At 32.4% G+C, this 15,410-nt stretch overlaps 1 protein-coding gene across 11 annotated transcripts in view; it reads left to right on the top strand.

The window, feature by feature from the left end:
* The window catches only part of LOC129744023 (uncharacterized), a 724,779-nt gene that overhangs the window by 476,175 nt on the left and 233,194 nt on the right, over positions 1-15,410 (top strand). For 4 of the 11 annotated variants that reach the window (XM_055736330.1, XM_055736332.1, XM_055736339.1 and 1 more), the window contains one exon: positions 460-2,852. The exons of the other annotated variants lie outside the window; for them this stretch is intronic. In XM_055736330.1, coding sequence (XP_055592305.1) covers positions 460-511 — 52 coding nt within the window. In that variant the 3' untranslated portion in view covers positions 512-2,852. Of the gene's footprint in view, positions 1-459; positions 2,853-15,410 lie in introns of those variants that run through there. 11 annotated transcript variants of the gene reach the window in all.

Consider the following 15,410-nt stretch of genomic DNA (forward strand, 5'->3'; position numbering starts at 1 on the left):
AAAGTTAAAAAATAAAAATAAAAACCCTAAAAAATTATTATGAAATAAAGAAAGATACAAGGTAAACTTGCAGTTGTGGAATTTATGGAATCAAGAAAGATCTTTCACTTTCTAAAGAATGCAAAAGTTACTAGATCCATCCAGTTTTTAAAAAAATCCAAACTCGAGATTCCAAAATAAGCTACAATGTTCATTGAAAACAAATTCCTGAATTTTTAAATCTATCCCACTTGAATACTCAACAACCTCATTACATTACTCATAATCCATTTCTTTGGTACCTACAAATTGAGAGTTCAAAAACTCTAATTCTTGAGAATCGATAAATTTACAAAAAGAAACTGAATTTTGTGGTTCCTGCAAATTCTCTGTTCGAGCTAAAGCGTAAATCGATTGAAATCCTAACTTTCTCTCCTTCTTTCCTCCCAACATAAAAAAAAAAAACACTCCATTTCGTAGCTGGGTCGCCGCCCTCGAATATTCGATAGACCGCTGGATGAAGGCCGGCTGAAATACGTTGAAAAGATACGAGCAACTCGTATAGTACACATTCAGGCGTTTTCGGCCAGCCGTCGTCGTTTTCATCGTCACAGCAGCTCACCCAGTGCGATGTTTTTACTTTCTTCTGTGTTTTTCGTCCGGCAGCAGCAGCAGAAGCAGTACACTGAAAAAAGTGCGGTGGTTTGTTTTTGGTTTCATATTTTCAAAGAATTAGTTTTTGGAAAAAAATTGACAAAAAAAACTAGGTAAACGCAATGCGGGAGCACAGAGGAAAAGTACGAGATTTAATAAAGAAAAAAAAAATCAATGCATTAGTATTACAATTAGATAAGATTCGATGTCCAATTAGAGCCAGGTTAAATGGATGGGAAGCTTAAGTAGGATTTTGGACGTCATTTGTCAACTTAGAGGTCGGTGTGCTATTCGAAAATATGACACAAAAATAAGCTAATTGGTAAGATGCTCAAAATCCAGTTGTGATTCAAATGTGTTTAGTGTGTAAAACCTAGGAAAAATATAGGAATAAAACTTTTGACGGATAAAAAACATCAACGAACTGAGAATTTGCGATTGGTAAGATGAGAATAAGTCGAATCTTAAGCGCACATTTTAAGAGAGAAACAAAAATAAACTACCGATTAGACCTTACAGAAGAGTATGTGTTAATATAGACAAGAAAATATCAGTGTAATGTATTCTAAAAACCAAATATTAAGAAAAAATAAAATCGGGTATTCATGGCTTGAGCAACGTTGAAAAGTTGGAAAACAGTTAATTTTTTAGCTGTTTTGAGAGGGCAAACAATTTGCTGGAAGGTTGTCTGTTGATTGCATTAGAATAGAGTTTACGATTAGGAAATATGTAAATGTCACAATACTAAACAGTATCGAATTATAAATCAGATGTTTTTCTCTGAGAGAACTGATTTCGTTGCCAGTATTTATTGTGGAAAAAAAATCTAAATGTCACAGAAACGATAACTGAAAACACGAATAGATGTCCGAAGCTTAAAAAATTTTCTGTACAATTTTGCAACTTTGATAGCTTTTTTCATAAGAATATCAAAGATTTTGTTAGTGAATAAAAATTTTACGATACCTAGTTGCAAAAAATCTCATATCATATTGAACAGATGATACCTTCGCTGATATTTGTTTTTCAAATGGAACGCATACATAAGATAAAAATATATTACCTACCTATCATGCTTCTCAAAAGTAACCACATATTATAAATTATTTAAACTTATCCTCAAAATTTCAAACTGAATAAAGTAACAACATCATGATTCATTTTTGAGTCATACTTGACAATTTACAATTTAAAAAATAATTGCCAAAATCACTCAACAATGAATTAGTGATAGTGATAATATAAACACTTCATATTAAAAAACAAAAACAAAAGTGCTTTGGTCATCGAGACAGTAAGAAATGATCGATTTCCTGGAAATCCGATTCAACCTTTTCAATCTCTCTTCCCATCTTTAGAGTATTCAGGAAACCTTGCTACACTCAAAGACAATAACTGTAAACCTTTCAGAACATCACATTCCATCTCGAAACATTCCCGTTTTCACAGCAATAAATTCATTCCCAAAAAGGACACTAATTTGTCCACCAGTGCTCAACCAGGTTTCCCAAATGTAAGTCTAAGAAATCCCCACGTTTACAGTTGCAAATTTTTTTCTCTCAATCCTTGTGCAAATTCCATACAGAGAATACTCATCGCGCTACACAATTCATTTAACTTTACACAAAAACACCACACAAAAAGCCGATAACGAAAACGAATGACCTTAAATATAAAGTAAAGTTAAAAATTAAAATCCATTGATAAACGCCATGTAGATAAAACCACGGAATAAACTGAGTATTTTTTTTAAACTTACGAATCGTCACAGCGACCCTTTGAATATTAGAAAGAAAGAACAAAAAAGGTTATTTTAGACTAGTTAAGTTTTATAAAAAAGTATATCAATATTGACTATTGGAAGTAGTTTAGCCGGAAAAGTAAAAAAGCGGTATGTAGTTAATATATTTAAGAAGATATAAAAAAAATCTGCTAGTCGAAACAATTAATTGTGAATAGAAAATGCAATGTTCAAAGTTTTATTTGAATAACAAGCCCTGAAGACATACATAAACATGTAAAACCGTAATGCTATTAATTACACTCGATTTAGATTAAGTTGATATGCTCCTCCTCCCTGAAAAAAAAATCGTATGACAGTTGAAGTAAATAGAAACAACCTCTAGCATCGGAACTTGATAGGAAGCAAAAATGCTACAGAGAAAAACCAATAAATAATATGCATCAATCTTCAAAAAAAAAAGAAAATTCACACAAACCCAACTGCACCGAAATAATTGAATAAAAAAACTTCAAATAAACCTTAGAAAGATAAAAGCACTGCCAAAAGCGGGAAATTTCCCCTTTCGCGGGAACTAAAATACAGATGAAAATCCCGACGACGAAGGCATACCGAGAAAAAAAAAACAACCATGAAACCGATTAACTTTAAACTCACGAAAAATGAATAAAACACACGTAAAGCGGCGTAATAGTTACAACTACAGCAAAGAAGGTGCGAAATAGACCAATTACTGAATGAAAAGAAAATCAATGAGAGAGAACTTATTAACTGTGGCGCAACGAGGCGATACTCGAATAAAACATATATGAACAACATATTAACGTTTCTGTGTTTCTCAATGGCTGATATATCACATTTCCCAAGGCTTAACAGTTTTGTTCAACAGTGTATTAACGCAAAAGATTTGTTCTTGTAGAAATATTTTATCAAAATTTCGAAGACAATCAAATGTCTCGAGATTCCGGAAAATTTTTCCCTGAACTTTGTGCCCATGATTCTTACAGTCTGTGAATATGTGTGTCTTTTTAGGTAAGTTGATAAAGAACAGAATGGTTTGTATTTTTGGCTTTTATACTTTTAAATCAAACAGTTAACTGTATCGAGTTTGGCAGATATTCTTCCCGGTGTTACCTTGGGAAATCCAAAATGTTCCGAGAATAAATCTACAGCACGCCCGTCTGCCTCAACAATGTTCTGACAACTGACTTTCTTACTTTTGTTCGTTTTTAATCCAAAGAAACTGTTAACTAATGCATCAATTCATTACTACTTGAAATGTGGGAATTCGCTTTGGATTTATCGGACTGTTTATTTTTTTTTGTCAGTTCACAGACAACGGATAATCTAGTTAAGAAGAATGAATTATTAATAATTTTAATTTATTTTGTTCTCTTTGTTCCTATTCTCCACAGTTACCTTTTTTCTTGAAATTTTATTGGTATAATTCTAATTTTTTTCTTTTTTATTATTATCGCAAAATTATGTTTTAGGACAACGCCACTGACAACACTATGAGGAAGTTAATTAAAATGAGTTGAGAATTATCAAAATTGACTTGAAAAATTCGTTTAAATTATTTTATAATATCTGGCAACACTGATTGACAATTATAAAAGCACTGTACTGAAAGCGCGTCTAAATTTGTCAAGAAGACAGTTTATGAGTTCATAGAAGAACGATATAACTAATTTTCCATCTCTAGAAAGTTCATCCAAAAAATAAAATTTGTTGTGTGTGTGGTATTTGTGCAGACCTGTCCGGAGCTCCGAAGCCCGCAAGTTGCACGGGTGGTCCTCTGGATCACTTACCGCCGCGGGAAACGCACGACCTACTCGGCTGGTTTACTTGCTTATCGATCGACTGACTCACTGCCTGCACGCTTGAGGCGAATGAATGCGCTATAGGTTTATTCCATTCACACAGTATTCGAGGACAAAGCTAGAATATAAATTTTTTTAACAGGTAATGAAATTAAAAGTATCTTAATTTTCGCAATTTTCTTCAGATCACGGCCTAATTTTCTCCGATTCTTTTTTTATCATCTCATAAAGTCAATAATTTTTTATTTTTATGCATATTTCTTCTTGGATCCTTACGCATATTTAATCGAAAAATGTTTAGTTATTATCAAAACACACCATTAGAAACCAATAATGATAAGAATTACTGAATCAGTGGATCGCTAGCATTAATTTTCTTTAAAAAAAATCATATTTAAATAAAACTGATAATGGTTTATCAAAAAAAAAATGTTCTCATCACCATCAAATTTGAAAAGCATGTTCAAAACTGCGTAAGTAATATTCCCATAAAATTTGGATGTGATATCAGATGAATTGTCAATGTTAAGACATTTCAAACTGTAGTCTACGCAAACTTTTTTTCGCATAATTTTTAAGTATTTAATGTAGTACAGTCGATTCTGGATAAGCGAGAAACCATTTGCAACGACCCACGATTTTTTTGCTTTGATTTTTAAATAAATTTTTCTTTTTTTCACCATTAAATGTGGCTTTTTCTCAGCAATGGATACAATTTTCGCCAGATCTGACCATGTTCTCACGACGAATTAAGTAGAAGTAATAAACCACTCATTCTGTGTTAACACTCATTCTGTGTTAATCTGTCCGACTAAATGGCGAGAAAATTTTTTCTCTACACGAAAAATCTTATATATGTAAAATAACTGAAGTTTACCAATGTTTGGATTTACATTTTACCATCAAATGCACTGTTACGTTGAACATCACAAGAGGATTACTGTAATACGATGTTTCCCTCCAATTCACCAACTATGAAATATCATGAATTAACGATATACTTTACAGTTACATAAAAAACTATGGTGATTTCAAAATTTAAAGAGGTTGATGAAGACTTTGATTTTAGGATGAAGTTCATTGTTATATTGAAAACCACTGTTCTGTTATATTAATACCATGGTCTTGGCTATTCGGGTTGTATTTGAAAATTTTTAAAAAATAATTTTCCACCAAACTGATTTTTGCCTTTACCTATAATCGCTTAAATACGTTTTGCTGTTAGATTCCTTTTCAAAAAGCGAATTCAGTACGCCCTTTGCAATGATTCTCGGTATAGTTCTGCACCGTTGGTGTCAGGTGTTCCTCAGGGATCAAAATTAGGACCTATACTTTTGTCTCTGTTTATAAACGATTTGCCTAAGTCTTGAGACAGTTGTTATACACATACAGTGAGCGAAACAAGAATAGCACCACTATGTGTTTTGCTTGTTAAAATATGAGTACTTGAAAAATACGAAAATTTTCTTCCACAGTTTGCTCTGAGTTGTTTAACGGATAAATCAAGCATAATTTAACTTTTTTTTGAAGAAGCAATTGGCGTTGAGGACCAAAAATGTAAAAAAAGGGTGCGAAATAAGAATAGCACCACTTGAGTTTTTTCAACAAAAACAAGATTATTTTTCAAAATTTACTATGTAAAAGTTAATAATAAAGCTTCCACGAATTATTTGAATAGATAACTGCATTTTAGGAGTTTTCCAGAATTCTAAAGGTTTTCAAAGTTATTAAAAGGGGGTTTTAAGAAATGCTCCTCTAGCGTTAAGGAATTTGATATAAGAGCCTTAAAACTTTATCAAACTGCTTGATTTCTTCATTAACATTCATAAGTATGATGCAAAATGATGAAACATAGATTTGAGGCTGAGTTTGAATCAAAAAAGCAGGTTGGAATTCAATATTTTTCAATAGTCAAACACTATTTCTCTAGTTTTAAGTCATAGATGGCAGCACTATCTTGCCATTTAACCAAATTCATGCCCATTTTCGGATATCCGCGATTAAATAGGGAGTGCTGGATTTTTTTGGTCAAGAAATAAATACATGTACCGTGTGAACGCTTTAGAAATTATAAGATCCCTAAATCCAAAAAAATCATCATCATAAAGATCACTAAAAGTGAACTTTTTGGACCGATTATCAGAAAAAAGTTATACTTTGCGATGGAGCTTGATGGAGCTGATGACTAGCAGTATTATTGGTATGATTTGCAATTGAATCGGAAGTTGAGATGAGGAGGAATTTTGGCGGTTGTACATTTTTGTGCTGGTGATTCTTTTGCAAATCCGGAAAAGCTTTCTGCAGCGTGAACTTCCACAAAACTGTGATGGGAAAATACCTCAAAATGATGAATATGGGCCTAAATAAACCTGGAAAATCAATATTGAGACTAAATTTGGTTTTAACTGCAAGATTGTGCTGCCATCTACGACTTGAAACTGGAAAAAGTGTGGTTTACTAAACAAAATCAAAGTTTTTGATTTCCAACCTATTTTTTTCTGATTCAAAATTAATCCCAAATGTTTGTTTCATCATTTCACGTCATTATTTTGAAGAAAGTAATTAGTTTGATAAAGAATTACAGTTCAAATATAAAATTCCTTAACGCTAGAGGAGCATCTCTTAAAACCCCCTTTTAATACCTTTGAAAACCTTTGGAATTATGGAAAACTCCTTAAAATTCAGTTATCTATTCAAATAATTCGTAGAAGCATTATTATTCACTTTTAAATAGTAATTTTTGAAAAATAATCTTGTTTTTGTTTAAAAATTCAAGTGGTGCTATTCTTATTTCGCACCCCTTTTTTACATTTTTGGCCCTCAACGCCAATACCAACGTCCAAAAAAAGTAAACTTATGCTTGATTTCTCCGTTAAGCAATTGAGAACAAACTGTGGAAGAAAATTTTCGTAATTTTTAAACATTCATATTTTAACAAGCAAAACATATAGTGGTGCTATTCTTATTTCGCTCACTGTATGTTTGCCGAAAAGTAATGCGTAAAAAGTGCTCATTGCATGATAGACGAAAATTTTCAGCGAAAATACAATTTTTGAACGGCAATAACTATTTTGCTTAAAGTTCAATCGGGTTGCATTCTTCGAATAAAATATTTGTCTCAATTAAGGCTTTGAGAAAACCATTCATAAAAAGCAATCGGCAATTGAAGAAAAAAAGTTATTAATGAAAGCCCAATATTTTTTGGTTCCTCCCCAGCAAAATACAATAAAATCCTATTCACGTTTGAGACTCAAGCAACCTCTCCCCAGGGTCAGATCCTACTGAAATTTGGCATGTGACCTTTTGGTAAGCTATTAATTAATTTTAACTAAGATCGAGTACGATTTACTATGTTTAATTCTTCCTATACTATGATTAGTACAATGCGGTTCGTAAAATTATTCAAAAATGCATAAGTAACTGTTATGCTTAAGTAACCATAACTTCTTCAATTTTCAACCGATTTTGATAAATAACAATTTGAAATCTTCATTTTGAATTTATATTTAAGGTCAATAGAAAATAAGATTTTTTAAATGCTACTTTCGAGTCCAAAACTTTCGTTAAAACAAAATTTTCTCTAAAAAATGCGTTTTTAAATTTTTCTGTTATAAAGTAACTGATCATACGCAAAAATAAAGTTCAGATGATCGATGGCAAATCTATTGACCTTGAATATTCAAAAAAGAGATTTAAAATTAATGTTATGCCTTTCAAGATATTTGAATCTGAGTACAAGTGCTTTTATAATTTTTACAAAATTTTATATTTGGAGCATAACACAAAAACTGTTCTATTGAGATTTTTTCGAATTTCATTTTTGGATTCAGCACCCGATTTCACAATAAAAACTACAGGTCAGCCGAGAATGTTCACGTTTTTCTTTAATTTTGTAAACTAGTGTAATCAGCCTAAAAAATTATCCAAAATATTTCGAGATTTTTTGAATCTATATATAGTTTTTCATTTGAGTTCACAACTTTCCATAACTTTCTAGACTATATCACCACAACGCCCTTTTGCAAAATCGCTACCGATATTTTTTTTTTATTTTTTAAATTTATGGTTAGAGAAGAGTTTCCGCTTTGATGGGGGAAAGTTTTCAGAGATGCCGAAGTATTTTTATTAAGGATCTTAAAAAACGGTAAAATACGGAAAAGTGAGATTCTTGACCCCCTCCTCCCTCCGTGGACATGCGTGGACCTTCTAGGTTGTTCACGTGGACAAATTCGAAATCATTTTTTTTATTGATATTCAAAGCTTGAAAACAATTCTTTTTGTTTTTTTATATTGAAACTAGCTGACCCGGCAAACTTTGTTAAGCCTGTAATTTTTGAGTATTTTTTTATATTTTAGCACTGTTCCTTAGTCAGCCTTCCTTTTAAGTGTATAAAAGCTAGTGGATACCTTTGTATCAGAAAAAAAATCCAGAATTATGGTTCGTTATTTGAATTTCATTATTTTAAGATCATTCAAAAAACCGCTAACGGAATGGAAAATATCATACATAAATTTATATTCAAAACCGGCAGTTCGTGACACAAAAACGCTCATGCGATTTGCTCTAATAAGTTCGCTAACTTTTGTTTAGCGAACTTATTTTCTAGTTGAGGTAGCGTTCGCTAATGATCAGTTCCGGTAACTTAAGAACGCTTAATCAATCAAGTTTCTATTAAGTTTAGTCATCATTCCTATTCAAAAACTCCTATCCGATAAAGTATTCTAAAAATGTTGAAGATTGATTTCAACAGAAAAAGAATCTTTTTTGCTGAAGTAGTCATAAATAGAGTTGTATTTTAAATTTGCGTTAACCTCTGTATTTAAATATATTACAGTTTTCTTTGAACATGGTCGTTAGAATAGAAAAATTAAAAAATGGACCCGGAACATTTAAAGAATAATGAATATAAAATTATTTTGAATTTTTTTAATTATTTCAAATGTCTTTTTTCGGACTTTGCACTAAATACACTAATTGAACCTTATTGTGAATTAACAGAGCTGAGTTTGACAAATATTTAACAATTCAGAAAAAGTTACTATTCATTTCATTTTACAGCAACACTTTTCTAATCAATATAATGTTTGAAAATGTCTTCGAAAAATGTGTCATCATTATCTTTTAACAATTTTCAGTTAGGGGTGGTTAGGGATTGGTAAATTGCACTAAGAATTAAAGAATTTTGAAAAAAAAAAGAATTTAAACTTTCTTGTATTTAGATTATTTTTCTCTTAACAGGCAAACTTTGAATGAAAGCAAATCTATTTTGAGTATTGGAAATAAAAATTCAAAATATTCGCAAATTACTTAAATGTATATTTTATGATCTTAAGATAAGAAACTGTAATCCAGACAGTTAAATTTAATTCTGTATTTTATTGTTAATTTGAATCAATATTCTCAATTTAGCTTTATGAATCTGGATTTTCAGTTATATTAAAACGTTAATTCAAAAGCTAGATTTTCGTTGATCTTGATTCTATTTTTGGTTGAATTCAAGTGTTTATATACTTTAATTTACTTATGCTTGACAGATTGTTTTTTTAGATCTTATATCTGGTACGAAACTTTTTTTTTGTATTTTTGTGGATTGGTTCAGATTATTCTATATACTTAGATGTTCGAGAAATTAAGTAGCATGCTTTTTAATTAAAATTTAATTTTTATATTCTTTCAAGTTTTTAGTACTTCATGATTTTATTAATTACGATCCTTTTTTCTGACTTTGAAACTGAGAGTTGGATCTAATATCAAAATAAAGTCCTATATAGCTAAAATTTTCAAAAGTTCCGATTAATCACTGAGCATGGAAGGTAGTGTGGATTTTCCAATGTTTCCTGATCCTCCAATCCGTTTTTATGATGATTCAATTTACTTGGATTAAAAAAATCAATAACCTTCAATTCTCAAACTAACTGGATAAAATCAACAAAAAAAATTAAGGTGATCTTTTACCAGTTATATGACTTTCTATTGGTGTTACCAATACTCATAAAAATGATTTGATAATGAAATGTTTCAATTCAATCTCATTAAGTTGTTTTGAGTCTATTGGAAATTTTACAGCCATATTGCTTAAGTTGCTAAAGGAATATGACATTTCAAAAAAAAAATTAACGGTGAACGAAGAAACATCTAAAAAAAATCTTAGAATTGCCTTGATTCTGATGCAAAAAACTACAAATTTTGTCAATATTCTTCGTACAGGCTTTGCTATGCTTCGTAGTTGCGGAACCTTCATAGGGAAAATCACATCCAAGTATCCATTTTACTGGTGCCACGTGAAAAGTACACTTGCAACGAAAATGGGCGCCAAAACTTCCTTTAGAGAGATGGATGCACATCAGTAAAGGCAGAAACACAATACAGCGTCGGTCGTCGCGTCACGTCAGCGGTCAACGCTGTCGATAAGTACTAAAACGCGGACGCGACGCACCCGACGATTTTTGCATCACAATTCAGCGTCAAGAGACATCTTAGATGTCTCTTGACGCTGAATTGTGATGCAAAAATCGTCGGGTGCGTCGCGTCCGCGTTTTAGTACTTATCGACAGCGTTGACCGCTGACGTGACGCGACGACCGACGCTGTATTGTGTTTCTGCCTTAAGCCTTGATTGCTTTTGGCGCCTTCCTACTCAGGGTGATTCGAATGAAGGAAAAAAATGGAAATTGGGTGCCATGACTTTTATTTGATACGAATAAAAACTAAAAATTTATTTTCAAATTCCACAAAAACATTTTCGAAATTATCTCTCCGTTGTGTTATTCTTCGCGTGAAGACGAACACAACAAAAAAAATCGCATGCGAATCGGATGATCCAGTGAAGAGTTTTGCGTGTTCGCACATTTCTGTATGGTCTGTCTCTCTCCCTGTTTTATATATGGGTCATTTCATACCAAGTGACCATGAAAATGCAACGACCCTCTTCGATTTCGCTCAAAATCAGTAGGGTGACTTATTATAACGTTAATAAGAAAAATCCAAAGTTTTGGGGGAATCGGACCACCCTCCCTCAAATGGCAGCCCCCCCTTTTTTGAAAATTTGGCAATTTTTGCCAAAAAAACTGTTTTTGTTTTTTTAATATCTCAAAAACGGTTGAAGCTACAGATAAGATAAGAACATCCCTATAAAGAATATGTTATAAGCTATCAAATGAGTTGATAGAAAATTTTCGGCAGTGTTGCCAAACTAGAAAATTTTGCATTTTAAAACTTAAATTGCGATTATCTCAAAATGCCCCCACTTTTATTTTTGATTTGATGGCGCCAATGGATTCAGCGTAAAATTTTACATAAGAATCACTCATTCACTCAAAACAATATGAGCCGTTTCGGAGATATCAAGTTTTTAAGATGGGAAGTTCGTGAAATTTCACCGTTACGCCAATACATCTTATAAATACGCCTCCGAAAGGATGGATCTGCTTCCGCATATTGGTACTACAGGGTCCGGCAATTGAACTGCTACATTGCTTCAACAGTAATTATCTCGTTGCACGCGAAACAGTATTGAACGACCCCTCGTAGTTTTGTTTACATAGTCTTAGCTATCATTGCACAGTGGTGCAGAACATCAATCTAGCTGTACGAAATTAATAGCGCCCAGGGATGAACAGATATACGTTTGATGTCTTCAGCAACATTGTTCAATTTTACATGGAGCATATTCTTGCAACAAAATTTTTGCCGAGGGGTCCACCGATAGCGAGATAAAAATGCTATCCTTTTTATTTTTCAAATTAGGGCTTTGATGTCTTCGACAAAGTTGTTTCTCTGATCAAAATACATAAGTTTGTTGAATATGTCAAAGTACTATCACATCACTCTCTGGAGTTACAGTCAAAGTAAAAAAAAATCTCTTGAAAAAACAGATTTTTAAACTAGACACTTTGAAGATTGGATAAAATGGTTCGCTGTCTTCGAAACAAAGTTGTAACATGCTACGATCTATAATTGTCTCATATATTATAATGGTTTAAGAAGTATATATAGATGGTTGATTTGTAAGTATTTTCCTGATTTAAAATAATTATAAAATATCGAAATTTATAAGTAGGTAGAAGCACTAGCTATTGAACAGGTAGCAAATATTGAAAACTAGTAAAACAATTACCCATTATATCAAAATTATACAGTAGAAAAATGAATTAAAAATTGTTGTTCCACTGTTGAAGCATTTTTTACCTCTGTTCAGATTTTTATCAAGAATTTCACACTCTAAGAGCCACAGTCTCCAAAACTAGAATATGTGTTCAAATTTTCAGGCCCTTATCCATAATTTTGAGTTGATTTTCCAACACAGTTTTTTTGGAGATCACGCTGAAGAAAGTTATTCTGGGTTTTCAAAAACTCACCAGCACTAGAATATACTACCGCCGAAGTTTCTGCTCATCTCAACTTCCGATTCAATTGCGAATAATACCAATAACACAAATAGCCATCTGGTCCATTATTCTCCATAGGAATGTACAACAGATTACCGGTCTATGATCTTAGAATTTCCAAGGCATTCACGTGGTATGTACTTATCTCTTGAGAAAAATCATTCTGCACATCTTAATTAATCCCGAATAGCTAAAAATGGGCCTCAACTCCGTTCAACAGCAAAATAGTAATGACATCTACGGCTTAAAACTGGAAATATAGTGTTTGACTGATTAAAAAAATATTTTTTATTCAGAAGCCTGTTTTTTGGGTTCAAATTCAGCCTAGAATCTATATTTTATCATTTCACGTTGTGTTTATGAAGCAGTTAGATAAAGTATTATAACTTAAACGTCAAATTCTTTAGCGCTAGAGGAAAATTTCTTTCAAACCTCTTTTTAAACATTTGGAAAACTAGAAAAAGCCTAAAAATGCAGCTATCTATTGAAATAGTTTGCAGAAGCATTTTTTATTTTAAGAAATTTTACTTTGTAAAAGTGCATAAATTTTAAAGGAAATTTTAAGATGATGTTTGTAGAAAAACAAAAGTGGAGTAGTTATAACAAAACTGTAGAAGAAAATTTTGATGATTTTCAATCATTCATATTTCTACAAGCAAATCTCAAATTGATACTATTCTTATCACGCTCACTTCATTACTAGCAATATTCACCAGTTTTGGAATGGATTTTTAACAATTTTCAACATAAAAGTTTGGATCTCATTATTCAAGCATCAATTTTTTAATTCAATTGTTTCTCAATCAGTTCTAAAAAAAATAATAATAAAGTGAGTCCTCAGTCTATTCACTTACCTAATAGGAAGTTTGATTCGGGAAATAATCACTTAACTGTTCGTCTTTTTAATTTGACATAATGACTATGACTATAACTTTAAATTTCTATCATCAAAAAAAATCATTGGAAAACAAATTTGCACTATCTTTGTTGTTTACTTTTTTTATCATTAAAATCACTAAAAAACTGTTTAATCACTTTAGAATTTATTCCAGTGCTAAATTGATCGAACCACTTCTATGTTCTGACATAACTTCAGGCGTTTTATGCACTGAAGGAAATTGAAAGATGATTTTCAAACATTTTTCATTGTGGATAACAAACCAGTTTTCAGCTGTTTGATGGCAATAAGAAACGGAGTGATATCTTTCATTGAACACTCTTTATTGTTTGAAATTATTTTCTTGAAATACGCAATTTTTAATAAATACGCAATCGTTTGTTTTTCTCTCCTTAATTTTCCGAGACAACGGACACCTATCCAGATAGAAAAAAATGCAATTTTTACATGGAAGCTGAGAGCATGAATTGTACATGAAAAAAAATTAAATATATGGATTCAAAATAGTTAAGCCTACCTGATTTAAGTTTAAAATAAAAACATTTAAAATATTCAAATTTTTGAGTATCTAAGCTTACAACGAAACTTTGAACCAAAACTCTAATTCACTGCATCTTTATACTTTAAGCTCATAAATCCCCGATCCACATGCAAATAATTTGTGGTCCACACGTTGAATTGTTAATTAAAGCCAGGTAGCCACCCGGTTTCCGTATCTTATGTGAACCAGTTGATGGCAGAGCAGCAGCAAAAAAGACTTTAAAAAAACAAAACGCAAACCGGTAACAGTAGCAGCCACCATTTTATTAATAAAATCGACCTTCTGCTACTTTTGCTACTGCAGCAGCAAAAGCATTGACGGAGAACAGCATCCGATCATAGGGAATGACTACGGTGTGCCTCTAAAAGTTATGGCTATCGACTGTTTTTTTCCCTCTCTTGATGTTTCTCAGATATCGGACGCTGTGTCGGTTTAAGCTTCGAGTTGGCACAAGCTAATCGAAACCTATGCCTTGATTTTCTTTATTTGATGGTAGGTTCCTACAGAAGCTGAGAGCATGAATTGTGCCATGAGTATCATTAGATAACATTAGAACACTTTGAAAACGTAGCGTTGATTCATATAAAAGTTCAATCGACATTTTAATGATTTTTGAATATTAAAAAAAGGGATTTGCCTGAGTAATCAACCAAGACAATTCAATTAATAATTTTGAAATCATAAAACAGAATTCGTACTCTAATTTCAGATTCTGATTCCTGAAGCTGATTTCAGTCAATGAACTTCTGTGTCTAAAAAGTTTCGATTTTTTCTGTACAAGTAAAGTAAAGCCACCTAGACTTGCTTGCACCATTCAATGTTTATTTAGACTGCTGATAATCTTTGTTATTGGAAGCAGTTTTTCTTTCAGCATGCTGAACGTTTCTCTGTGCGCATAGTAAAATACCTACACCCTCGCCCTAGTAAAGGAGAATGATGAACAACGGGGCTCCCGATATCCTTCACCTTTCGAACGCCCACACGCTGGGCGAGGTCAAAAGCATCATTTTTCTTGCATTTTTTTTGTAGTCATGCTTGCTTCAAAACGCTTTAAAGTCCTTTTTTCCCTACTTGTGATGGTCCAGAACGATGCGCTATGATGCTGTAATGAACACATTGGCCGACTTGCCGGGTTTGGCTGGTTATGGTTAGCCAGATTCTGGTCCTCCGGAATGAAACCGACGACGGACTATGTTTGCGGTTGAATCATGCCATTGAACTTTTTTTTTATTTATCATACGAGTCCCCGTACTTCTCCATCCAGAGCATGTATGAGCAAATGAAGATTGAGACGTAAATAATCCTCTTAAAAAATCAAGCATCAGCAGCCAGACCATCGAGAATGCGGCTGATGGTGGAAAATGCAGCTTTCGGTGGTTCTTGCAAC

The sequence above is a fragment of the Uranotaenia lowii genome, chromosome 2, assembly GCF_029784155.1.
Source record: "Uranotaenia lowii strain MFRU-FL chromosome 2, ASM2978415v1, whole genome shotgun sequence".
Classification (NCBI taxonomy): domain Eukaryota; kingdom Metazoa; phylum Arthropoda; class Insecta; order Diptera; family Culicidae; genus Uranotaenia; species Uranotaenia lowii.